Here is a 26,549-nt window from a genome sequence, read left to right on the forward strand (position 1 = left end):
TAGGATCGCTATAATAAAAAAGAGAGATAATAATAAGTATTAGTGATGATACAGAGAAATTGGAAACCTCATACACTATGGGAATGTAAAATGGTGTTGCCGCTTTTGAAAACATTCTGACAGTTTCTCAAAATGTTAAACACAGAGTCACAATATGATCCAGTAATTCTACCCCTAGAGTAATGAAAACATGTCTCACATAAAAACTAGTACAGAATGTTTATAGCATCTTTATGCATAATAGCCAAAAAGTAGAAACAACCCAAATATATACCAACTGATGAATGGATAAATTCATTTATATGAAGTATATCCAGATAATGAAATATTACCTGACAATAAAAATAAATGAAATACTGGTACATTCTATAACATTAAGCTAAGTGAAAGAAGCAAGTCACAAAAGATCACATATTGTATGATTTCATTTATATGAAACAACCAGATCAGGCAAATCTACAGAGAAAGAAAGTAGATTAGTGGTTGCCAGGGGCTAAGAAAAGGGGGAATGGGTAGTGACTGCTAATAAGTATGCGGTTCCTTTCTGGGGTGATGAAAACGTTCTAAAATTGATTCAGCGATGGTTGCACACAACTCTGTGAATATACTACAAATGACTAAATTGTCCACTTTGGGTGGATTGTATGGTATGTGAATTATATCTTAATAAAAGTGTTATTAAAGAAAATAATCCCATGAGCTGAAAAAATATGACAGAGGGTAACAAGAATTTAAATATAACCCATGGAAAAACGTTATGACTATTTTGCTTTGATTTTAAGTGAACACAGCTCACTGTCTGCCTTTAAATAAATCAAATCACAAATCTAATGCGTGGGAAAGAGACTGGCCAGGAAAAAATGACTATGCTCTGGGAGCATTCAGAGCCCCTCAAAAATGGACTTAAAAATTTTCAGCAACTGACTCAGATTTAAGGAATCAATAACCTACTAGTAGTTGAACTAAAGTCATGCCCGTTAGAAAAAGATAGTATTTTAAAAATGGTCTTTCAAAAAAAAGTCATTTTAGCAGTAAATGCAAGAACATCTGCAGTAACAACTCCTACCAAAATGCCAAAAACTTTACCTGTGAGCTTTCAGTATCCTCTGAGCAATGGCATCGCCAACCTTGTTGAACACAACTTTGTCATCAGCGCAGCTTATGAAAAACTGGTTCTACACAAAATAAATGAGATTTATAATAAGTTTTTCTTATCTTAGTAGCATGCATATAAGGAAAATGTGGTATATAATAAAAAACTATATATATATATATATATACATATTTACATTGATATTTTTTAAAAAAATGTTTCACCTAGCAGACATGTGCTGATTCCTAAAATCACCTCAGGAAAGTAAATGACACTGGGAATAAAAGAAGTCTCATGTCACTCTGGGCCTCATGCATTTCTAAGCAATATCACCTATATCATCTTAGTAAAGTGGAAAGCTAAATTATTATTTAATCATGCAAATTCCTTGTAGGTTACATTCTTAGAATGGTAGGAACACTCTGAACTTAATAGAGAAATCAGGTTTTTCAGATTCACACATTGTATAAATGCTTCTGATTAAAAATTCCATATTGGTAAACATTCTATCTCATGCTGTTTATTTTTGAACAGGGTAGATGGCAGAATCCTGGTCTAATTTTCTCCACTATTTCCTAGTATCTGCCTTGAACTTATCTCATTTGTTTAGGTCTCTCATTATTCCTGAACTTCTATTTTAAGTAGTTACAAATCTCTTTTCTAAGTATGTTGCATTATATAAATAAACCAATAAGATGGAAAGAGAAATATTTTTTTAAGTACTTCTGCTTACAGATTCATGCAACATTCTTTAAAACTGTTACTAAAAAACCAGGGTACAACATTATTATTATAATGGTATGAAAGAGTTAGCTGCTACATTACGGATTGTTGAAAATTAGGTACAAATATTATGAATATCACACACACTCTGTTTACTATACAAATAGTTATAACACAGCTGTAATTTATAAGTATAATCATCACAGAGTCATCTTTGCTAATCATCTTAGGTAAAGTGATATATAGGCAATGACTCGAAATAGGATTACCATCCTTTTGCCACATTATCATTTTTACTATTGTACACGCTTTTAAACTTAAGTGCATAAAGCTGTAAACAGCTTCCAGAAGACAAACTTTGAGGAAGACAAAAACTCACTTGAGAATGTGTTTCCCTTTAGGGCATCAAACAATCAAAATCTCAGTGGCAACCAAACCATGTTTGTTCTGAATTCATATCACAGAGAAGCTTAGCATTCCTCAGCAGCTGTAACACAGACTCACATCCTTCACTTCTCCTTTTTTGGAAGGAGCAGGGTGAATGCCAACTGCTTACCTCGGCTTCAGGCGTTTCAACTAAGTTTATGTCCACAGCCATGTGTGTCAATATGGCGTTCCTGACCTCATTTAGTACTGTGGTAGCGTTACAAAGAAAGGCTGATTTAATACTACTAAAAAGAGACAAAGCAAAAGGATGCTGGGTAACAGATGAACCAGCCATTAACGTCTTACATTATTATGGTATAATTGTTGAAATTAATAACACTAAGAGTATTAGTTTTATTAACTCTAGACTTCATTCAGAATTCACTAATTTTTCCACTAATGTCCTTTTTCTGTTGCATGATCTCATCCAAGATACCACATTGCATTTAGCCTGCTAATAGTTTTAATCAGCCTTTTCTTTCTCCAGGCCTGTAAAATAAATTAAGCTCCAATTCTTTCCCACTTGCCTTTAATTAATTGTCACTTCATGGAAGGGGACAGGGCCAGGACTCAAGGGGAAGGAAAGTAGGGCTAGAATGGTTTTCCCCAGTGACCCCATCTCTCTCCACATATATTTTTTAATTCAGTGGGAAAGAAAATACTAAAATAAAGAAGAGAGATGTGCTCTGAGTTATCTTTCCATTGTCACGGCTTTTTATTTTTTAAGGATTTTCCAAGTGCTCTGAACTAGCTTCAGATCTACTTTGAAGCACAATTAAGGTTCCCAAACTAAATCCAGTATCCGCGGGTTTTCTTCTAGTCTCTACACACAAACTCTGAGAACTGAAAAAGCTTTATAATGAATGGTAGTTGACACAGAATTGAAGAAGTTGGTACTTGCCCTCGCTATTCTTACATCTCCCTTTTCCATGTTCTTTTTCCTGCCCTCTCCCCACTCCAACATCCCCAAACCAGAGGCATCCAGTGGTCTCTATGTTAATAGCTTACCCCTGTGTGTGCTCTCCCGAAGCAGCACATGCCTCACATTTACACCCTCCAACTCAAGCCAAATCAAAACTTACGTCTCCATGTTGGGATATTTCTGGCTAATAATATTATGAATTGATGCATTTTAATAATAAGGATTTGGGGGGTTCCTGTTAGAGTCCCGAGTTAATGAAAATGCAAAGTGAATGTCAGGTATGCTGGGGGAATCAAAATTCAGGTGACCTCTTCACATCTCAACATACACTTATTAATGTAGCAGGTCCTGAGTTAGGGGACTCTGCAGTCTCTGTGATATTTACAGGAAGGCAGGTTGTCATACCAATTTACACGAGCAAGACTTACTTCTATATAGATATAGTGCTTGCTGTTCTCTATCACATAGACGTAAGCAGCATGGATGGACTCTTCATGGTACTTTATACCAGCAGACCAATCAGCAGCAGAACGGAGCAACTATAAGGCAACAATCAGAAATGAGCAAACATGAGACAATGGAGACGAAACCAGAGGTATTAATAAATGAAGCCCATCTTTTTCTTCCAAACAACTAATTGATTACAGTGGCTTGTGTGTCATGTGTGGGCCAAGGCAGAGTAGGTAGGTAGGGAACTGGTCCTTAAACATCATCCATAATGAAGGGGCCCAGCTGGAAATTAAATCCTGAATATATATTCTTCCACCCAGGATTATTTTCATTCAAGATTGGAAACCAGGAGATGTGGTTTCTACAAAGAGCGTTTCAGAAGGACCTCTTTTGGTGGCTATGAGTAGGGTGACCATTTGTACTCTTTTTCTGTTATAGCCCCACAATCACACCAGAATGCCTCATGTATTAATAGCACCACTTTTACTCTCAGAAGTGTCCTGGTTTGAATCATATGATACAGTCACACTAGCTCTGACTTGATAATGTGATTACTCTTTTTCCCTCAAATAGATACTGTTCAGAATAATACATTCTAAAAGACAAATAGATTCATTTAGACATTTAGTCTTGATTCTGGCTTTAATTAGCTGTCCAATCTTTGGTGTGTCACTTCAACTCTCAACTTTCTCATTCATACCACGTCCCTCTATTCAGACACTCACCTGCTTCTTCCTGGATTACAACAAGAGCATCCAGCTCAGACACCTGAATATACGTTAAATACACAGATGCGCAGTGGGACTGCCTAGGTTCAAAGCTTAGCTCAACCACCTAGTGGCTTTGATCTTGGTCAAGTTTCTCAACCTCTTTGTGCCTCAGATTTCTGTTCTATAAAACTGAGTATCCACTTTATAGGGTTGGAGAGAGGATTAAATGAATGACTGTGCAGTGAGCTGAAGGAAACCAAACACCTAGTAAGTGGTACATAAGTGTTTGCTGTTATTAATGAGAACTTAGAGGATGTATTTGAGCTGTGGTGGATCATGCCCAAGACGCTTCATAGTAGACTGTAGTCCAGCCAGGCTACAGTCTGGCCCACGTGGAAGGCTTTTTCAACACTAAGAATCCATTGGTTGTAATTTTTTTTCAGCACTCTAACTAGGGTTCCAGTATAATGTTAGTCATATAGTAGGTGGTCAATAAATGCTTATTACTTGACTTTCCTTAAGCAATAGAGTTTCATCACAGAAGAATCACTATAAAAATATATTCACTAATCCTGATTTGAAATAAATATTGAAACTGTTCCTCATGAGGTCAACTGAAATTGAAAATAAAAGAATAGCCCATACTTAGAAGTTCATAAAGTGATCCAATACATAATCAGTTTTATATCTGTTATATATAAAAGGTCTGGTAAAATTATTGCTTTAATCAATAATTTAAAAAATTGCACATATAGGGGCTTCCCTGGTGGCACAGTGGTTGAGAGTCCACCTGCCGATGCAGGGGACACGGGTTCGTGCCCTGGTCTGGGAAGATCCCATGTGCCGCAGAGCGGCTGGGCCCGTGAGCCATGGCCACTGGGCCTGTGCGTCCGGAGCCTGTGCTCCGCAACGGGAGAGGCCACAGCAGTGAGAGGACCACGTACTGCAAAAAAAAAAAAAAAAAAAAAAAAATTGCACATATAAGGCTACGGAAATTCAAACCTAATACTTGCTAAAACTGATTGTGCCATCCTCAAAATGTTATTTCTTTATTCATTATGAGGTATTTATTACAATATAGTTCCCTCAAAGCATTTTATTTAATTTTATCAGATGAATCTGTATAATGAAATTGGAAAATTTAACTGTGAACAAGAATAGTCAAATATCTCAGAAGAAAAATTTAGGTAAATATAATGCACCCTTGGAAAATAGCTTGATTCACATAATCTTCAAGGAACTGCATTATTGTTCATCAGCAGAAATAACAAAGGTTGAACAAATAGAGGTTTCCATTCTTTGTCCACTCAAATTTATGTTGAATTTTGCGGCTAAGGAGCATAGCCCTAAAATGCAGGCAACTTTGAGGAGATTCTTTCGCCACCCATCCTGATCCAATTCTATATTACTCTGGAAACAATGTATAAAACTGCAGAGTATACTGGAATGGTAGGAACTCTTGAGATATGCACTATTGCTCTGCACTTACTAGCTCTTTCACCTTGAACAAGTCATTTTAACATCACTGAGGCTCAGTTTCCTCCTCTGAACACTTGAGTCTGCTCTCTCTGTCTCTGTCTCTCTCTCACACACACATCTGCCCACCCACACACTCCCACAAAGAGCTGTTGTAAAGAAAAAAAAAATGGCATAACAAACACAAAGCACTATGTTATGCAGCACATAGTAGATATCTGATATACGGTTGATCTACCTCTCTAAAAAGCTATGAGCAAAGTTTATATACCACCTTGGTGGTAATGTCCTAGTCTTGCCCTCAAATCCCAAAACCTTATACTTTCTTTCCTTTCACACTCTCAAAATTTGCTGCTTCAAAGGCTTAATAAACTCATTTGCATAATACATAAATCAGGAGTGTCAAGCAAGTTTCAACTCGAAGGTCAAGACTAACTGATTCCAAGTCTTCCTGAAGAGCTTTGTTGAAGAATGGATTCTTGGAACTAGACACACTGGGGAAGAAATCTAAGGTTGAAGGCCAATGGCAGCCATGAAGGGAAAGCATGAAGGTCACATATCTGCCGTCTTTCTTGTGAAGGATAATGGTAAAAGTTTTCCTTTCTAAAGGCAGTTGAATGTTTATAATAAGTACACTTGTAAGCCAAAAGAAGACCATTTTGGCAACAGCCTGTGGGGAAGCATAAGCAAAGTAGAGGGGAGCCCCCCTGGTGCCTATAAAACCATAGAAGGTGGGGGGTTGCCTACATCCTAAGGGGGTTCAGCATGACCTGTCTTATTGTCTGGATCCAAATCTACATCATTTTCTCAAAATGAAAACTCATTTAACTTTAAAAAGTCATCATTTTTGGTTAAACTTGAACATACCTTTCAAGTAATACAGAAAAAAATTACTTGGAATTATTATTCATTTACTATGATTCTGATTAGTTAAAATCTATTTATCACCACAAGATAAATTGAAAATATGAATTTCTCTTTTACCCCTGAACCAGGGACCAACTCCACTGCTTTAAATGCTTGATGTTCTAGGAAATTTGTAAACAAATCTAGTAAGTCAAAGACATTTTGATTGACTTACTTTTGTTTCAAATTTAAGATTTACTCACTTCTTTTTCTTAACTGACCTAACTTGTCTTGCATTTGTTTCAAACCAATGTAACTGAGACAAGCCTCAAACTCCTCCTTACACACACAGAAATGTGGCTTATCTTACTGCCCGAAGTAGACTGAGAATCAAATCTAACCCATGCTTTTCAAACCTCAAGTTTGAATACACAATTTTAAAGTATATTTATGCTCTTTATAAAGGGCATATTTCTGATTTTATGTTTTCGCCTCAAGATTGTAACTAAAACCAGTCATTTTCCTTTGTACTGTGTCCTATTTTTTGACTTCTTAAAAGATAACCTTCTCTTTATCCACAAGCTCTAATCCCCTTACATACAGTGGGCCCAAGCTGAATATGTGGTTTAAAATACAGAAATCTCTTCTTGAAGGAGAACTTTCAAAACTTTCTTAGTATTTGTCCCAAGTTCCTGTTCTCTTACTGCAATGCTTTTATTCCCTATAAATTCAGTACATATCTTAATTCCTTTTTGTTTCTCTGAGCTCCCAAGTCAATCATGGAACAAAAGCACTATTTTTTTTTTTTTGTCTCTCATGTAGAAGTTGGCCTCCATGTTGCAGCTCACAAATGGCATGGGTTGGGGAGAGAAAAGAAGTGCTCAAATTATTGGGCCTCATTCTTCCAGTCTGTATTGAGAAGCACTGCTGGCAAGGAGCAGCAGAAATGGACTTTGTTCAAGAATCTGCCTCAGACTACCAAGCTCTTCCTTCTATTTTTTTTTTGGCTGTGCCACATGGCTTGTGGGATCTTAGTTCCCCTGACCAGGGATCGAACACAGGCCCCCTGCTGTGGAAGTGCAGACTCTTAACCACTGGACCACCAGGGAATTCCAAGCTCTTCCTTCTAAGAACCATTTTTCTACAGTTGAGCGTCATCCATTCACATCACAGTGTGTCATTGTTCGAATAGGATGATCCTTTGGCCTGAGTAATAGTGAAAAGTTAAACTTGAGGCTGAAGGAAAGGAAGAGAATATGCTTTTTGAAGAATAAGACTTAAGGGGAGAGAAGTCCTAGCAAAAAATGCAGACTTGAGGGCTCTTTGGAGCCAGAAAGCAAAAGGAGAGTTGGGGCTGGATTGGGCTGGATTTGGGTCTGCAGCAACAGAGGATAATATCAAAAGGCAAGCATGACATGCAGCTTTGCCTTGCTGGGGCCCTTGGTGGTTACAACCATCCTGGGACTTACTGGAAACAGTCTCTCTGCTGAGCAGTTATGACCTCAGCCTCTGGAAGCAGACTGCTTAGAATCCAGTCTCATCCCGTCCAATACTCACTGTGTAATAACCTCTCAAAGTCTTAGTTTCCTCATCTGTAAAATATGGGGTCAAAGAGGACCATAATTTATAGACTGGTGAATATTAAATGAGATACTCCATAAAAAACTTACTGCAAAAAAAAAAAAAAAACTTAGTGCAATGCTGGGTACTGAGTGAACACTCCCTGTTCACGTGGCTTCAGCCAGTCAAGACCCACAGCAAGATGCACAGAAGTCTTACTGTATGAAGACCTGGTCTGTAAACAGAAAGCAGCTTCTATGTTAAGGAACTTCCTTAGAAATAAATCAAGTGGCTTTCTTTCACCCTTCCCTACCTATTTTGTTCTGTCACTATACAAAACACTTTGCTGTCTTTTGAAATCTACATTGATTCCTACATTGACATCCTTTGGAGTGTCTTTTGGGCATTTTCCCCAAGTGTAGGAACAAATTTTTCCAATAGTATAATTTGAATGTCATTTACATTTGCCTTTATATTTTTTTCTTTTCTTTTAATAGACAAAGAGCTTGAAGACATGACTCCAGTGGAATTATTTCCTTCAGTTTGGTAGGACTTCTTGGCAATGACTGTCTAAGAAATGACTTTTCTACTATAAGCTGCCCAATTTAATAAAAAGGATTGTTCCACGTATCGATTCCATGTTAATGCTAATTTGGCATCAAGCACTTTCTTTTACCTTAATAGAAATGTCAGATGTCCTTTGTCTTGGTCATTTATCATAAGTGGCAACGATAGCATTCAGGAAAAGAGTTTGTTCTTTTTAGGGAGAAAACTAGTTCTTTTATAAACTCTGTGCCTAAGCAGTTTCAGAATCATCTTTCTTCCAACCCCCTCCCCACGCCTGTCTCCTGCTATGCCTTCTCTGAGTGTTCTTGGCAGGCTTCTGAGAATACCCAGCACTGAGGGGAAACACCCAAGATTATTTTAAAGTGTCAGTGGAAGTTGCTGAAGTCAGCTCTCAGGTCTGGATGACATTTATAGAGGCAGAAATTCATGCTGGTGAGGGCAGGTCTCCATTCTGGCTGCTGTAGCTCTAGTCTCCTTGGCTGGCCCTGTCGGCCATAGCTTCTGCAACAGCTGTGCACGTAGCTGGTGTGGAATCACCAGTAGTACATGCCTAAGGGTGATCGGGCCCAGTGCTTTTGTATTAAAAAATTAAATAACTGGGTTCCCTTCCGCAGATGAAAGAACAACATGAATTTTTTTTCTTTAAATCTTTTTTTTTTTTGGCTGCACTGGGTCTTCGTTGCTGCCCGCAGGCTTTCTCTAGTTGCCACGAGCGGGGGCTACTCTTTGTTGCAGTGCGCAGGCTTCTCATTGCGGTGGCTTCTCTTGTTGTGGAGCACGGGCCCTAGGCGCACGGGTTTCAGTAGTTGTGGCTCATAGGCTCGGTAGTTGTGGCTCACGGGCTCTAGAGCACAGGCTCAGTAGTTGTGGCGCACGGGCTTAGTTGCTTCACGGCATGTGGGGTCTTCCCCGATCGGGGCTCGAACCTGTGTCCCCTGCATTGGCAGGCAGATTCTTAACCACTGCGCCACCAGGGAAGCCCAAGAACAACATGAATTTTATCTATTATTTACTTTATTGTGTCCAATGCTCTTTCTCTTTCCATTTCAATATATATGGTATAAATAGTATAAAGATTTTTGTATCCAGAACTAGCCTGTGACACATCCAGAGAAATGTCAGCTTCTTTGTTGCAAACTTTTGAAAACACTAGGGAATGCCTGAAGGTTGTAGCTAATATTGATAGAATTCAAACTAGTATACTCTTCTAGGTGATTTGCATGGATTAATTTATTTAACTATCACCACAATCCTATGAGACAGGTACTACTGTGTTTCCTGTTTTAAAGATGAAGGAAACACATTCAGAGAGGTGAAATAATTTTCCCAAGGTTATGCAGCTCGTATGTAGTGAGACAGGAATTTGAATATAGTCTGTCCCTTTCCCTGGCTACATGACATCGCTCCTTTCCAGTTAATTAAACTTGTGATCTCTAAGTTATGTTATGAACAATAAACTATGTTAAAAACTATGTGTTTTTTTTTGTTTTTTTTTTTTTTTTTGCGGTACGCAGGCCTCTCACTGCTGTGGCCTCTCCCGCTGTGGAGCACAGGCTCCGGACGAGCAGGCTCAGCGGCCACGGCTCACGGGCCCAGCTGCTCCGCGGCACGTGGGATCCTCCCAGACCGGGACACGAACCCGCGTCCCCTGCATCGGCAGGCGGACCCCCAACCAGTGCGCCACCAGGGAAGCCCTAAAAACTATGTTAAAATCGATGTTAAAAAGAAAAAGAAGACTTTTATTAAGTTTTATTAAATTTCTCAACCAAGAATATTTAACAGTCATTTGGCTATTGCCACACTGTAACTGAGAGAGTGAAAGACTTGAAAATACGACAATAAACTTTTTAAAACTTAAGTAGCCTCCTACACAGCCAGGTCCCTATCTCCCTTATGCCTTCTGGATTCTCTGGAAAACCAGGGATTGGACTAGATTATTGCTTTTACCCGCTAAGCACTATACATTCATAACTTGACAACAACAATGCCTAGAACAAGGTGAATGTTTAGAGCCAGTAATGTGAAGTGAAACAATACTGTGGTCAGAATTTTACAGAAAAGGAGAAATGGAGCAGAGTAATTTCTTTTCTTTCCTTCAGTGTCTGGTCGTCTCAGATTCTCCTGTCTTCAAAAAGATGCACTGCCTGGTGGTGCCCACTGTTTTCACAATTGGAGTTATTTTGGCAGTTCTGCAAAACATCTACTGGCAACCAGTAGATGTTTTGTGAGGTCTAAAACTTTTTAAACTATGGGGGAGTCTTCTTTAAGAAAAAGAATACTAATTTATAAACACAAAATTAGTGTATTCCAGAATTACTATAGCAGTCTCTCTTTTTTTTTTTTTCGGTACGCGGGCCTCTCACTGTTGTGGCTTCTCCCGTTGCGGAGCACAGGCTCCGGACGCGCAGGCTCCGGACGCGCAGGCTCCGGACGCGCAGGCTCAGCAGCCATGGCTCACAGGCCCAGCCGCTCTGCGGCATGTGGGATCTTCCCGGACCGGGGCACGAACCCGTGTCCCCTGCATCGGCAGGCGGACTCTCAACCACCGCGCCACCAGGGAAGCCCTATGGCAGTCTCTTTACCTGTCTCCTTGTGTTCATTCTCTTTCTAGTCTTATAAGTTTTTCACATGTATAAACTTTAGGTCCCAAAGTGTGTTTGTTTGGAAAAATGGAAATAGGTGACAAATTGAGAGATCCTACATCAATTAAGCTTGGGAAATGCTCATAGAATATTCAGTCTTAGTAATTTCATTATGCACATCGACATAACGAAGGCACTAAGAAGTCCTATATTTTAAAAATCTGCAAAAACTTATCTGTCCATGGAAACCTTTTTTTGTGGAATAGCTATTAGCATTTCACAGGCAAAACCCAATTAGAGAAACTCTGATCTAGATTAATCTTCATAAAACATTCATGTATCATGCTTCCTCTCAGATGACAAAAAAACATTCCAAAGTTCACTAATGCCTCCAGGATCAGGTCAAAATGAACCAGGCCAGCACTTCAGGGCATCCCCAATCTGGCCTTATGCTGTCTGAACCTCATCTACTACCTCTTCAAGAGCAAATGGTTTGCTGCAGTTGGTTCTACCATCTTCTGAGCAGCAGACTTATTCCTTAAAGGGGGTACCCAGTTCTGTGCCTCTCATTTGCCAACCTCTCATGGCATGCTGGTCCATACTCTCAAGACTGGCATTTGGTCCTAGACCACACCTTGCGTTGTTAACTGAATTCTTTAACATCACAGCTTCCTCTCCCCCATCTAACTCCTTTTCCAGAGGCAGAGAACTCCTTTTGTCTGTCTCCTCAGTATCCAGGTGTGCACTGATGATTTGACTGTGCATACAGATGGCACTTAGTAGACATAAATTGACTGAATAAATGAATTAATGTGTCTTGGTAAACTTCCTTTCAAATCAATTGGCTTCGTAGAGTGCAGCCAGCCTGGGCATGTCAGGGATAAACATGTGAGCATGTTAAGAAGTCACTGATCTAGCACCATTTCTACCATCCACTGATAGGGAGAAGGTGAACCAAGGGAGGCGTTTTGCAGGGCGGATATGCAGAGCATCTATCTGCCTCATCAGGGTGGCAGGAAGAGATTACATAAAGCAGGGCTTTACCAAAAAACATTAGAAGATGTATGTATATGCAACACTGGGATAAACCATCTTTTGCTAATCATAAAAATACACAATTTTCAGAAATAACTTTTCAACAGATGCTTAATTAGCATCGGCTAACTTGGATAAGTTGATCACTGAGTCAATTTTAATGCCATCTCAAATATTAAATTAAATTCTCTTATTTTCTTAATATCAAGGCTCCTATTTTATCTTACAGCACAGGTTATTTTTCTCTCTAAGTAGAATAAAATTAAACAGGTTCATAAAATATTCATTAACTTACATACGAATGCATTATCTATCTGTGCCTCTAAGTTTAAATTAGTTATCTCCTTTAGCCTGGGATGATGAAGCATTTGCTGTAGGTAATTCTCTTAAGTGATTTATCTTTTTGATTGTTCTATTATTTGATCTACGGTCTGAAATGTCTTTTTATTTCTTAGATACACACACCTCTCCTTGCACGTAGTACAGAGTAACTGATTTGGCGTTTCATTTATAAAATCATATTCACCAGAATCCATATCCAAATTAAATAAATCTATAACAGTGATGTCAGCAGCAGACTACTGGATCTTCACTTAAAAAGTACTTTAAAAAAATTGATATATGTCTATATTGTGAAAGGATGAGCACAATAAGTTTAGTTAACATCCATCACTTCACATACTTACAAATTCTTTTTCTTGTGATGAGAACTTTTAAGATCTACTCCCTTAGCAACATTCAAATATACAACACAGTACTGTTAACTACAGTCACGATGCTCTACATTACATCCCAGGACTTATTAAGAGTAAAACGGGAAGCTGTACCTTTTGACCCGTGTCACCCATTTCTGCACCCCTTCCATCCCACCCTTTGCCTCTGGCAAACACCAATCTGTTCTGTACTTAAACAATACATTTGACGCCGATAGTGATGACTTTGAACAAAAGGCAATGCAATCCTAGTTCTGTTCCTGCATGATCTCAAGACACTTGAGCTGGAGTTGGTACAGGGAGCAGATTGGGTAACAATGGACTAGACTAGGATTTCAAGCTCCACCTCTGTTGATAACCAGCTCGATGACCCTGGGCAAGTCTCAAAGTTTCACTGGGTCTTAATTTTCTTATTTGTAATTTGAGAATGTTGTACTGGATGTGGTCAAATTTTGTTACTTTAATAAGCAAATTTCTCATTCTTTTAAAAGTGTCTCTAAAAGGCATTTGGTTAATTAGGAACTAAAATTAGATTGAACTATAACTAGCTTCCTAGATGCTAAGTTTCAGCCGTATTCCTGGTGCTTCACTGGTATCAGCTCCAGGTTTACTGGGTATCATATTGCTAGAGTCACTTCAGAAGGAATTACAGGACAAGCCTCTCCTTGAGTGGCCTTTTCTAAAGATATGCACTTATTATATTTATACAAGAGTTTTAACAAGAGGATAAATTGAGTACATTTAAAATAGAAAATATAATACTAAGTTTTAAAAGGTCTATTTAGATTTGCTTTGGAGTTGTCCTTATTTCAAAACTTGAAGCCAATAGGCATTTAGTCCAGTAAGAGTGATTGTACCCAGTAGTACTTCATGAAAAAGAAAAGCCAGACTTACCTGTACATTAGCATGGACAGACCCAGGCACTTGGTGTTTCAACTCATGGGCTGTTGTTTGAGATTTTGGAAGCAGAAAAGGATAAGAAAGGGACCGATATTTTGGTTTCATAATCTAAAATAAAGAAAAATCAGGTAAAAAAGATTCAAATGAAAAAACAGTTCCAGTCTTCCTTACTTTGTGATTATAAAAAAAATTCAGGTTCATTTGAAAAAGAAAAAGGGAAAGAAATATTAACAATGGGGTTTCTAGGTGAAGAGGCAGTAGATTATTTATTTTTGTTTTCTGTCTATTTCCCAGGGACAGAAAACTCCCTTTTTCCTTCTTTTACCTTCTGGAGTGAGCATTATTGCTTTGTATTTTTAAAGAAAACTTAAATACAACCTGGAGTTATAGAAGTATACAATTGCAAAAATGGGATTATTTTATAAACTGACTTTTTACTACGTTGTAGATATCTTGTAACAGCAGTAAAGCACTATATATCATTTAAAAAGAATTTCATAGTAAAATGACATGGAACAATCATAATTTGTTTAACGATTTCTATTAATAAGGATGTCAGCTGTTTCTCATTTTATATGAATTATTAGATGCAATGTCAAGATAAATGACTTATTGAGTAGCTTCTTTAGCTTAAATACCTGAAATAGATTTTCTGAGTCAAAGGTTACATACCTTTAAAAAGTTTTCTGCAATTGTACCAATTTAACCTCCCAGGAGCAAGGTATAAGACCATCATAGATCCCAAACCCAATTGTAGGTATCTGCAGCGTTTTTATCTTTGTCAGTCCAATAAGTTAAAAATATTATCCTTTTATTTATTTATTCATTTGCCTCTAAATTCTTGTTAAAAATATTTCCACTATTTCTAAGAGCTCCCACTAACTGTTTATAATGTTATTTAAATGAAAATAAGGGGACACTTTAAGTTGTTAATAAAACTAAATCTTTTTCCAAATTATAGGGAGAAAATGCCTATAAAACCATTTTATTGATTAAGATTCTATAAATAAAATGGAATCTTAATAACACCTAGACGATAGGTACTTAACTTAGGAATGTTAGGTCAAATTCTTACAAGTAATGAAGGCATCATACTAAAGAAGACACAGACTGGAGAAAAGAAAAATGGCTCCATTTTCTCATACTGCTCACTTTGCTCAGAACCGCCTCTCAGAAGCCTGTACCAATATGAGCCCAGGGCAGTGCCAGGATTGGAAGGCCTTGCAAGCTCCAGCTCTCTCACCTGAACGAGGCTCCCATCCCCCTACAGTAGCCCAACAGCCCTCCACGTGACTATCAGCCCCGGCCAGATGCTTAAACGACACTGAGTTTCCCAAGTGTTCAAAGGGTTAAACCATAGGCTGTGATAGTAGCATCATCCTTCCGCCCTCTGAATTGTCTGTGGTGTGAAAGTTCAGGAACATTTTCTTTTTCTTTTGCTCAGAGACCCAGGCACTCTGACAACCGGGCACCCAAGAGTGGATGGGTAGCACAGCTGTGGCTACCGCAGCCCCTTCTCGCCTCCTTTTCCTGGCCTGTCTCTCTTCATGTGGACTGAATCATGATAAGACCACCTATGTACCTTCGTGAAGTTCCAGCGCTGGATGAAGTGACGGGCCACGTCGCGAGCCGCCTTCCCGTGGACTGCAGAGGAGATGTCGTGCCATGGCATCCGGGGGGTGGAGTGCCTGTCAATGAAATCTGCCCGGGTGCACCAGGCAAGGTCCTCACTAACTTCTGTGCCCAGAGGCACATAAGCCATCTGACCCCAGCTCTGACCCTGACTACGATACATATAAGAAAATGTGGTAATGCCCACCGTGTGTATATTACTTGGCTTGGATAGAACAATACCTTTATAGACAAGAGAAACATAGATCTCACACTGAGGAACACAGTCTCCCATGCACCTCTCCCAAATATGTTTCCACTTCACTTATTAGATAATCACTAGGCAAGGCAGATGTGAGTTGGTACAAATTATTTAAAGCTGTGTACTTGACATTACATTTTTCTTTTTTATCCTGTTGAAATAATGTTAAGCTACATTCCTATTTCCTGTTAGATATATAAGCACAGTGATAATCTGAAATGTGTTGTTTTAATGCTGGAAGATGAAGATGATATGCAGAAAAAAGGAGATGATCAAAGAATGGGAACCATCTCCTGGAGAATTACAGATTATTACCCCCCTAAAATATGCTTATATGGAAGCTGGAGATTTCCAACAAGTAAGCTCTATTCCATTTTCTTTTCTTACTATAAGGAAAAGCCCTTAGTACATGACTGAATCATAGTTTCCAGTGTTTTACCAAATATTCAAAACAAAACAAAACAAAACATATTAGATCATGCACATGCATACTTGTTGAGATGCTGACAGGAAAAAGACAAAATATAAGCAGCCGCCCACTACCATGGTACTTACCAGCAAAAGGTTTATCAAGTTGAACCCAATCTTTGAAGACAAAATTGCAGTAGTCCTTTCCATGCCAGAATCTGGTTTCCCCATGTAGCTCTCCCACACCTGTCTGTAAACTTCGGATGGAGCCCATGCCTGTAAATGCAGCAAGATCCACTCAGAGACTGGTTCAGGCGGACCCCAGAGAGGGAGGCTCATCTCTTATTTATTAAACACCTGAAGACTTCTTAACTTTTCTTCTTAAGCCTCATAACTAGGACATCATGTGTTCATGAGGCTGTGGACTGACAAGGTTTTAAAACCCTCATGAATTTACTATTAGTGGGTAGTTGGGGCTATAATCAGGTTCATCATTTGGCAGTGAAATTTAATATTCTTATTCTCACCATCTACCAGATCACTGGAGGAATGGATCACAGGGTTAACTGTGAATAAAGAACTTGCTAGGAGAGCCTATGAGAGAGCAGTAAAGTCAGGTCAGGTGGAAGAACATGAGATGCAGAGGCCATAAAGAAGTCATGTCCTTCTTTTTCCTCAACCAATATGGTGCACGTCTATGTATAACTCTTGTCTTTTGCATCTCAAAATGCAAGAACCTCAAATTTGCAGACAGCCTGTGTTCCAGTCCTGGAACTGACTAGCTAAATGACACTGAGCTTCATCTTTTTGGGTCAGAAATCCTTTATATGTGAAGGGAAACATTGGGTCCAGATGACCTAAGATCTTTTGGGCTTTAACATTCTATTTTTCTAAAATTATAAATGACATCCATAAACAGTGTAACAATAGACAGAAGCTCATGACCACACAGGCACAAAAGCAGCAATCCACTGCAATATTTCACAAAGAACTTTGTCGGGAACGTTTTACTTAAGGGTAAATATGTTGACTTAAATAGTTTGTATGTTTATGGAATATGCTGATCACAAAGACAACTAAGCAGGAAAACTAGCAGAACGACAAATCACAAAATGCAGCGCTTGGCACAAAAGAGACACTTAACAGATAGACATTGGATGCAAAAATGTTTGTTGAATGAATAAATGGTACCACGTGCAGGAGCCAGTGAGAGTACTGGATTGGTCTCCCTACCAACATGCTGCCCCAGAGCTGTCCTTCTAAAAATGGAGACTCCTTGCTTAAAAGCCTTCTAGGATGACCTACTGCCTAGAGGGGGTCAAATCCTAAGGGTTTAGGATGCACAGAGAGCTCTTCTCAAACTGCTGACAATCTCTCTTTCTGGTCCTTGTTTTCCTCACACAACGCAGACCCCAGGCACACCATACCTCTCACTGATTTTGACAGGCCTGGTTCATCATGCAGCTGGCACATTATTCCTTCTGCCCAGAATGTTCTTCCCTCCCTCTTGGTCTGAACTCCTCATCCCCTTCAAGAGCCACATTAGCTGTCATCTGTCCTAGAGACACCTCCCAGATCCCAGCAGGGAGAGGCAGTCCCTAGCACTGCTGTAGAACCATTAACAGTTGCACACCTCAGGGCCTCTGACTCTGTGACCCAATTGCATAAGGATGCTCCCTCCCTGCTCCCCACTCACTCATCTATAAACTTTGGGGTGGGGAGTATGTCCCCTCAGTGCCTGGTATAGCTACTGGCATTCAGTAGGCAATCAATAAGTATTTGCAGAGCAAAAGTTTTTAAACAATCACCACACATACTGCTAGTATTCTATCTCAGACTGAATAATTAACCTCCAAAGGGTATTGGAATTTTCTGTAAAAGGAAAATGTCTTAAAATGCTAACAATGAACAAAACTTAATAATGTTAAAAATAGAATTCTGTTGATTTCTCCCAGTGATTTATTTTCCTGCTCTCTAAGACTGAAAGGCCAAAGTACTGGTAGGTCTATTTGCTCACCTGTAGGCTCTTTATAGTAAGCATGGCATTTTGTTTATTAAAAAAATAGGAAAAGAAAAAAAGGGGACAAAGAACGAGATAGTGGGTCAATTCCAAAGTAAAATTAAAAATATATATATATATATATTATATATAAAATTTGTTTTCATCAATTGAGAAACTCCAGGCTAAATCTTTATATGTATACACATATACTTGTTTAAAAATCTCACCTAATAATCAGTTTTGATAAGAAAAACAAAGCAAATTCTTAGTCTAGATAATGATCTTGGTGCTAATTGAATTCAATCTGCTCACAGTTCAAATTTGGTTTTGGTCAGCATTCTCTGACCCTCTCCCCATGTAAAATAGTAGCTCCTCCCCTCTGCCCTTCCCCCCTTCCCCTGCTGTACTGTTTTCCATGATAATTCTTACCACCTGACACGTTGTGTTTGATGATCTATTTGTATATACAATTCCCATCCTTCCTCTCTTACTAGTTAATAGAATTTTGTCTGTGTTGTTCATTCCATCCCTAGTATCTACAACAGTGATTGACATAGGAGCTCAGTAAGTACTTATTTAAAGAACAAATGAGTCATATACATTATTTCTGTATCCCCACTTACAGTGTTTAATGATTGTGCAATTCCATCAAGGGAATGAACTGTTCATTATGTTCTCAACCATCCTCCATCCTCTACTCTTGGATTTTAGGTTGTTTACTTTCTCTCTTCTCTCTCTCTCAATAAAAAACACTGCACTGGACGTGTATCCAGTTTATTAGGGAGAGGATTTCCATCAACACCTGAAAACCACCCACATTGCTGTCCCTAGTTCACCACTATGGGGATCACCCCTCTCAGCTTGCCATCAGCCTGAATTACTTAACATATTCTGCACCCAGCTTGCATCTCCTTTTCCACTTGCCCCCAATCCTGTTGTCAGCAACACTAGCATTCAGTCCCCTTGACTTCATGTTTCACAACTTCATTCCTCCATCTCATCGTCAGTCCTAACGCAGCAAAGCCACACTCTGGAATTACAAAGCAATACCTGGACCTGTTTGCAACCTTTTATCTTTAATGTCTGCCCCGGCATGCACCCCTGACCTGGCTCTCTGGACTTCCCAGTGCCCTGTCTCAGGGCTATGACGCTCTACGGAGCGCAGGAACTACTGTGAGCTATCGCTGAATCCACATAGGCATCAAGGACTAGCTGTATGCTAAATAAAGAAAATGTCTCCCCATATATGCTCTTCTCCATATTTTAACGTATATCAATGTTGTTTACGTATTTTATATCAATGTGATTTAAGACAAATTTACTTAACAGTTACATTGGAGCTTTAGTTCACTATATACGGTTAATCAGTTTAAAAGTTGCAGGGTCTTGGGCTTCCCTGGTGGCGCAGTGGTTGAGAGTCCCCCTGCCGATGCAGGGGACACGGGTTCGTGCCCCGGTTCGGGAGGATCCCACATGCCGCGGAGCAGCTGGGCCCGTGAGCCATGGCCGCGGAGCCTGCGCGTCCGGAGCCTGTGCTCCGCAACGGGAGAGGCCACAACAGTGAGAGGCCCACGTACCGCAAAAAAAAAAAAAAAAAAAAAAAGTTGCAGGGTCTCCAGACTACAGAATGCTGGAACCACTGTTCAAGGTCCAGCTTAATGTTCAGGGTCATTAGCTCCTGACAGCCACAAGTGACTCACAGCCAGCCATGCTAGCTGGGCTCTATCTCAGCCATCTCCTAAATAGTACATAGAACTGTGGCCGTAAGAATTTAGCCAAAAGGTCCTGATGCAGTCATCTGCATATCTGCTAAATCATAAGTCTGAAGCATGACTTCTGGGAGACTGATAAACTAGAACTTCTCTGGGCACAACACTTATCATCTCTAACCCTGCGTTGGTTCATCTGTAAAAAGGAGATAACACTGTTATTACCAAGCCCCACAAGTGCTCAGGGCAGTGCGCGGCAGAGTCCGCACACGATAAATGCTAGCTTACAATTTTACTGTGGTTGCTATTTATTATGATGATCACTTGTCACTAAATCTGATCCATTGCCAAATTCCTCTTCATTCCCCCATATTTTAGGCCCTGATTAATTTATTCGAGAACCTAGTTCTTACAGAAACTTATCAGATTATCAATTGTAAAAATATACGTGGGGTGAAAACTGTGAGAATGGAAAGCCAATCCAGAGACACAGTCACTCTGCTCATGCAGCAACAGCTGAAGCCTACAGAGATTGTGGCGCTTCACACATCACTTACCAACATTAGGTCTAGTGAGCCCCTGCTCAGACTCACTGGAAGAGCGAAAGAGTTTCAAGTGGGGCTTTAAACCATGGATTAAATTCTGACGACTCCTACAGTGATTACAATCACCTGGAGAAAGTTGAGAGTTCTTTCTTTACAAAGAGATATAAATATATAAATATATATAAATATATCAAGTTTTCTAAACTCAGAAGCAGCTTCAATCATTTTAAAAACAAGGTGAGGCTATAAAATCAGTCACAAATTCTGTGCAACAGAAAACTGTAGAGCTTTAAGAGAAATCTTAAAGAATGGTAAATTTATAAGATGTAGAAAATCTGATGTTTGAGGATAAAAGCTGGATGTATTTCTGGATAGAAAGAGACATGAAATCTCTTATATGAAAAGTTTATAAAGTACACCTAATACTTTTCTTTTTCCTTTATAACTTGGCATTATTTTAGAAATGCTTAGTCATTCTGCAACCATTAGAAGCATGAATTGTGGTTGTTATGACTAGTGATGTGAATAAAACAATAAATCTGTTCTAATAAAATGAGTCAAACAGAGCTATGAAATGGCATGAGACTGAATAGGATGATATAATGACTTCTCAGCATTGTTCACTTTACTCCATTATAGAAGGACAAGTTCTGCAAACAGGTATACAGTGTCTGGCTATGGAGGAACACAGCACAGTTGAGATAAATTCCAGTGCAGATGATGACTTACTGGAGGCGCTGTCAATGCTGCTGATGCTATCTGCGTTGCGTAGGTGGTGTCTGTGCAGCTGCCTGTAGAGGCTGAATTTGGAGAACCTTCTGGGCTTTCCTATTCCTTTCAGTTTTGAATCTGCATCATCAACAGTCTTCAGGACAGGCAGATTTTTGTTAGATTCGTTTTTATCTTTGAGGCTTAAGGATTCCATAGACTCTGTTGTTTCAGCCTGAGAAAATTATTTAAAAAACAAGAAAAAGAAAGGAAAAGAAACTGCATAAGATAAGCTGCACTGTGGCCTTTTAATTCCAGTTTAAAGTTTACACATGATGGAGGCTCCCTAAGAGACGCACAATAATATGTGTGAGGTCAGCCACAGGGCAGTGGGCGATTCTTGTGAGCTGTTTAAATACTTCCAAAGGGGTACCAGGAAGTCCATTATAGTTCCTCTTTCACTGGGCCAGAAATTTCATGCCAATTAACCTTTTGGTTTCAAATACAATTACATGAGTTATACTCACTGTTGAGCTACTGAACTTCTTCCTCTGATAAATATTAAGTAAGCGATGTTTTTTCTGTCAATTATTTTCCCCGTTACCTTTTCACTAAATCTCTGTTTTCCCAGAAAAATCACCAACATGTACAGCAGTAAAATAAGATGGAGCCCATCAAACTTTTTAATACGCATATTGATATTGTGGCAACCATTTGAGCTGAAATAATAAGTTACAAATATAGGCATATAGAGATTTTGGCAGCTCTTGATTTGAAAGATACTTTGAGAAGTTATTAACCTCCTGCTTTCAAATAGAATTCTCTAAATGACTCCAGACTGACCTATCCTATTTTTGTATGTCTGTAAGAAGGAAGATTTCAAAAACTTTGGCAGCTAATTGTAATAAGGTTGCTTATTTAACTTAAAGTCCAATTTTGCTGCACATTTTTGTTTATGAACTTTTTTCCCAAATAGGAACTAAATCTTTAATTTAAATGGAAAGCAAAGGAACTGACTATGAGATAGCAAATGCTCTATCAAATCTGTTTTCTCTTCTTACAGAGAAGAAACTGAGATTAATAGATGCATAGTTACAGACTCACTAAGTGGTATTTGAAACCAGGTCTGTGTTGGACTCAATGTTCTTTACCTCTCCAGGGATATGCCACCTCTCATTCAATCCATCAGTCAACCAATCACACTATTAATACACACTTATACAAACCATGTCCCTTATATGCAGTTCCATAAAGGTGAAATTTACTAACTGTGAGGGAACCCAGAGAAGGTCCCCCGACGATGCGCTTCACGCTGCCCACGTCCGTGAGTCTGTGTTCATTGTCATCCCACCTTCCATAGGCCAGGTCAATCCCACCCACAAAGGCAACCGACTGGTCGATGATGATGAGTTTCTCGTGATGAGCCCACAGATATACACTGGATGACACATGATCTGGGTGCCTCATCACCTTGAGAAGAAAAAAACCACACACGTAATATGCTTTCTAAAATGTCTTTCATATTATAATAAAATAGGTCTGTTTACTCCCCTGAACAACATTTCCTACAATTCAAATGCTAAAATGTGCTATCTATACATCAAAGAAAATCCCCAAACTTCTAATTTTATCCTCAGTATTTAGCAGAGTATTTATTTATTTTATCCTCAGTATTTACCCCTGGATACTTTTCAAAACTCCCCTGACCACCCTGGACCCCTCACATATGGGGGAAGCTGCCCTTTAGCTTGAAATTTGGCTGCATATTTCAATAAAAGTCAGTTCAATGGAATAGCAGATTCCCTTTTCCCCCAAAAGGGTTATGTTATATGTTATATAAAAAACACTAAAACTTTTTAGCCTACACCTATCTCTGACAAAATTTTTAATAAGTATATTGATATTTTGGCAGTCATTAAGTTGAACTAGTAATCATATTGATATAGGGATATAGATGTTTTGGCAGCTCTTGATTTTAAAGGTAATTTAAGAAGTTATTAACCTCCTGGTTTCAAACGGAATTCTCCCTAAATAATCCCAGACTGACCTATTTTTGTATGTTTTTAAGTAGAAACATTCCAAAAACTTTGGAGGCAACTTTATTTTTTAATAACATGTTTTTATTGTGGTAAAATACACATAACATAAAATTTACTGTATTAACCTTTTTAAGTGTACAGTTCAGTGGTATTAAGCATATTCATATAGTGCCAACCATCACCACTATCCAGCACCAGAACTTTTTATTTTGCAAAACTGGAACTCTATACCTATTAAACAAAAACTCTTTGTTCCCTCCTCCTCACAAAATCTAGCAACTACCATCTACTTTCTGTCTATGAATTTGACCACTCTAGGTATCTCATGTAAATGGAATCACACAATATCTGTCTTTATGAATGGCTTATTTTACTTAGAATAATGTCTTCAAGGTTCATCCATGTTTTAACACATGTCAGAATTTCCTTCCTTTTTAAGACTGAAAAATGCTCCATTGTATATATATACCAATCCATTATTGAGAGTGTGATATTAAAGTGTCCAACTATTATTATAGAACTGTTTTATTTCACCCTTCAGTTCTTTCAATGTTTGCTTTATATATTTTGATGGTCAGTATTAGGTATGTAAATGTTTATAATTATTACATTTTCTTGCTGCATTGAACCTTTTATTAATATATAATGTCCTTCTTTATCTATTGTAAACTTTTTTGATTTAAAGTCTATTTTGTCCAAAATTAGCATAGCCACTCCTGCTCTCTTTTGGTTATTATTTACATGGAATATCTTTTTTAATCAGGTGAAATATATAATCATTATATACTTTAAGCCTGCTGAAGATTAATTCATTGTCTTGATGTAGCTCAGTGACTGGGCGACAATATTTACTGATAGGCTTCAGGTCTTTGGTAAAATATCAAAAGGCTTTTTTCAAATTGCTTATCATGTTTATTCACTTTACTAGTCTTTATACAAAGTGCTTTTAAGGAGAGCACTTTAAATCCTAAAGGAGTTCTCTTTGTTGCCATCAGTGTTCAAGGGATATCCCAGGGAGATCACATTTAAGAGGTTCCAGGATAACCTTAATGAGGAGTATAGAAACTTGACAGCGCTCTTAAAACATCTCTAGGAAGAATGTTCTTGGCTAAATTATCAGGGTAAGAGAAGCAGAAATGAGAACTCTGCTGACTCCATCAAGATCAGAAGTATAAGAAAGTATAATTATTTTATTTCTGAGAAATTCACAATATTATTTATTCAAAATATACATTAGGGAATTCTAAAGATTACCACTGCTCAAAGTAAAATGTATCTGAAAAACTACAGAATAATAAAGAAGAAACAGTGTTAAGCAAGATGACCTGAATACCTTTATGTTGGGGTGTAGATGCATCAAAGTCCTCTTGCTGTATTCACTGTTGATTCCAAGAGCAAGTTCCACCTCTTTGTAGAGCATAATGAAGATCCGCACCCCCTGTTGCTGTCACAAGAGAAAACACAGGGAGGAATAAGAATTTCTGGAGGTAGGTCATGCTTTTCTTTTTCTTCTTCGTTTCTGGGGCATTGTACTTTCTAAAAATTTCTTCTATAAACAAGTATGGTAAAATATTTAATGAAAAATGCAATACAAGAAGGTGAAACATAAGTGTATATTAAGACACAAATATAAAAAGTAAAAATTTATCTCCCTTCCATTCTATGACTTGTCATACTGAGACAGTCAATATTTGACTAATTATAGCCAGAAAGTTGAAATTGCAACTTTAAATACTAAAAGTATCTGATAGTCTTACAACTTTGAACATCTCAGAACACTTGACATTGAGGAAAGTTTTAACCTGATTCATGTTACAGGATTAGGATCTTCTGCTTGTTTTTATTATACCACAAATAATTGAAATAACAGTGTTTTTAAAACTCTGATGCAATAAATTATGCTAAACATGCCTTAAATGTTTCTGGGGGTATTTTCATAGAATTCTTCTTTATTAAAAAATTATTTCAGTGGAAAAAACATTTCTCAGTCTTCAGAGGTGAATGTATTGGTTCATACTCTTAAGCCATAATTAAATCATTAATGTCTATTTCACCACTGAAATGACTTCTTCAGAAGTCATCTTCTCTAACATTCAAAAATCCCTGAGTTTTAGCAGCAGCACAGAAATTAACATTGATCCATCCTTAGACCTTGGACCTAAAAGAAAGTAGACAAGCCCCTTGTGAAGGTCAAATTAAATCAAAATTGCCTCATAAACTTTAATATGCTATACAAATAATATTTATTCTTAATATTAACCATCAAAAAATATCCAACTGCTGGTAGTATAGAAAAGTACTAGTATTTTCTCTCCTAGTTCTGGGCGGTGACAAGGTTTTAGCTTATGATAAATTGCCTGACACATGAATGTCCTCCCCCATCCCTGTCCGCTTACAGTTCCACCACCAACATACGGTTCCTCCAGGAAACCCTATCTTATTTACCCCCACTTCTTTTTTTTTTTTTTCTTTTTGCGGTATGCGGGCCTCTCACTGCTGTGGCCTCTCCCGTTGCGGAGCACAGGCTCCGGATGCGCAGGCCCAGCGGCCATGGCTCACGGGCCCAGCCGCTCCGCGGCATATGGGATCCTCCCAGACCGGGGCACGAACCCGCATCCCCTGCATCGGCAGGCGGACTCTTAACCACTGTGCCACCAGGGAGGCCCTTTACCCCCACTTCTTATATCACTTTTTTACTTTTTAGGTTTGCATCCTCAGTGTTGCTGTGCAGTTTGCAACATTTTAATTTGCATTTACTGTACTCAGCAGCTCTGAAAGCATCCTGAAACATATTGCATGCATATTGAGTATTGTAGCTACACCTAGGCATTTAATATCCTACAGATTGAAGGCAAGAAGTTTTCCATAATCCTTTCTAGAGTATTTGAGATGCAGGCATATCTAATAAACTAGAGTCAATAATTTAGTTACAGTTTAAATATAATCCATGGTAATTAGATATTGTTCATAATACATTTGAGTCACAAATTTAAGACTTACTGGTTGAACACATCTAATTTATAAGAACTGGATATTTTTGCAATGCTATAAAAATGTGAAATAACATAAAAGTTAGTATTTTTAGGCTGCAAGATGTAAAATCTTGGAGTAAACCGAAAATATATACAGTTCCCCAATGTTGCTCTGCCAATAAAAAGCATATTTTGGCCCCTAAATCCTTATAATAACACATCGCTTCAAAATACTAACGCTATCTTACTTGGTGTTAGTAATATCTGAAAAGTGTGCATATTTTTGAAGG

At 38.4% G+C, this 26,549-nt stretch overlaps 1 protein-coding gene across 3 annotated transcripts in view; it reads right to left on the reverse strand.

The window, feature by feature from the left end:
- PLD1 (phospholipase D1) overlaps positions 1 to 26,549 on the reverse strand; it is a 201,175-nt gene that overhangs the window by 46,467 nt on the left and 128,159 nt on the right. For 2 of the 3 annotated variants that reach the window (XM_060099134.1, XM_060099135.1), the window contains exons 13-21: positions 24,621 to 24,731; positions 22,518 to 22,718; positions 21,270 to 21,483; positions 20,553 to 20,666; positions 16,432 to 16,560; positions 15,586 to 15,704; positions 13,998 to 14,111; positions 3,593 to 3,703; positions 1,087 to 1,175 (exon numbers count right to left, since the gene is read on the reverse strand). In XM_060099134.1, the coding sequence (XP_059955117.1) occupies positions 1,087 to 1,175; positions 3,593 to 3,703; positions 13,998 to 14,111; positions 15,586 to 15,704; positions 16,432 to 16,560; positions 20,553 to 20,666; positions 21,270 to 21,483; positions 22,518 to 22,718; positions 24,621 to 24,731 (1,202 nt within the window). The remainder of the gene's footprint in view (positions 1 to 1,086; positions 1,176 to 3,592; positions 3,704 to 13,997; positions 14,112 to 15,585; positions 15,705 to 16,431; positions 16,561 to 20,552; positions 20,667 to 21,269; positions 21,484 to 22,517; positions 22,719 to 24,620; positions 24,732 to 26,549) is intronic. The other variant, XM_060099136.1, reaches the window with a different exon arrangement.

Source organism: Mesoplodon densirostris, chromosome 5, assembly GCF_025265405.1.
Source record: "Mesoplodon densirostris isolate mMesDen1 chromosome 5, mMesDen1 primary haplotype, whole genome shotgun sequence".
Classification (NCBI taxonomy): domain Eukaryota; kingdom Metazoa; phylum Chordata; class Mammalia; order Artiodactyla; family Ziphiidae; genus Mesoplodon; species Mesoplodon densirostris.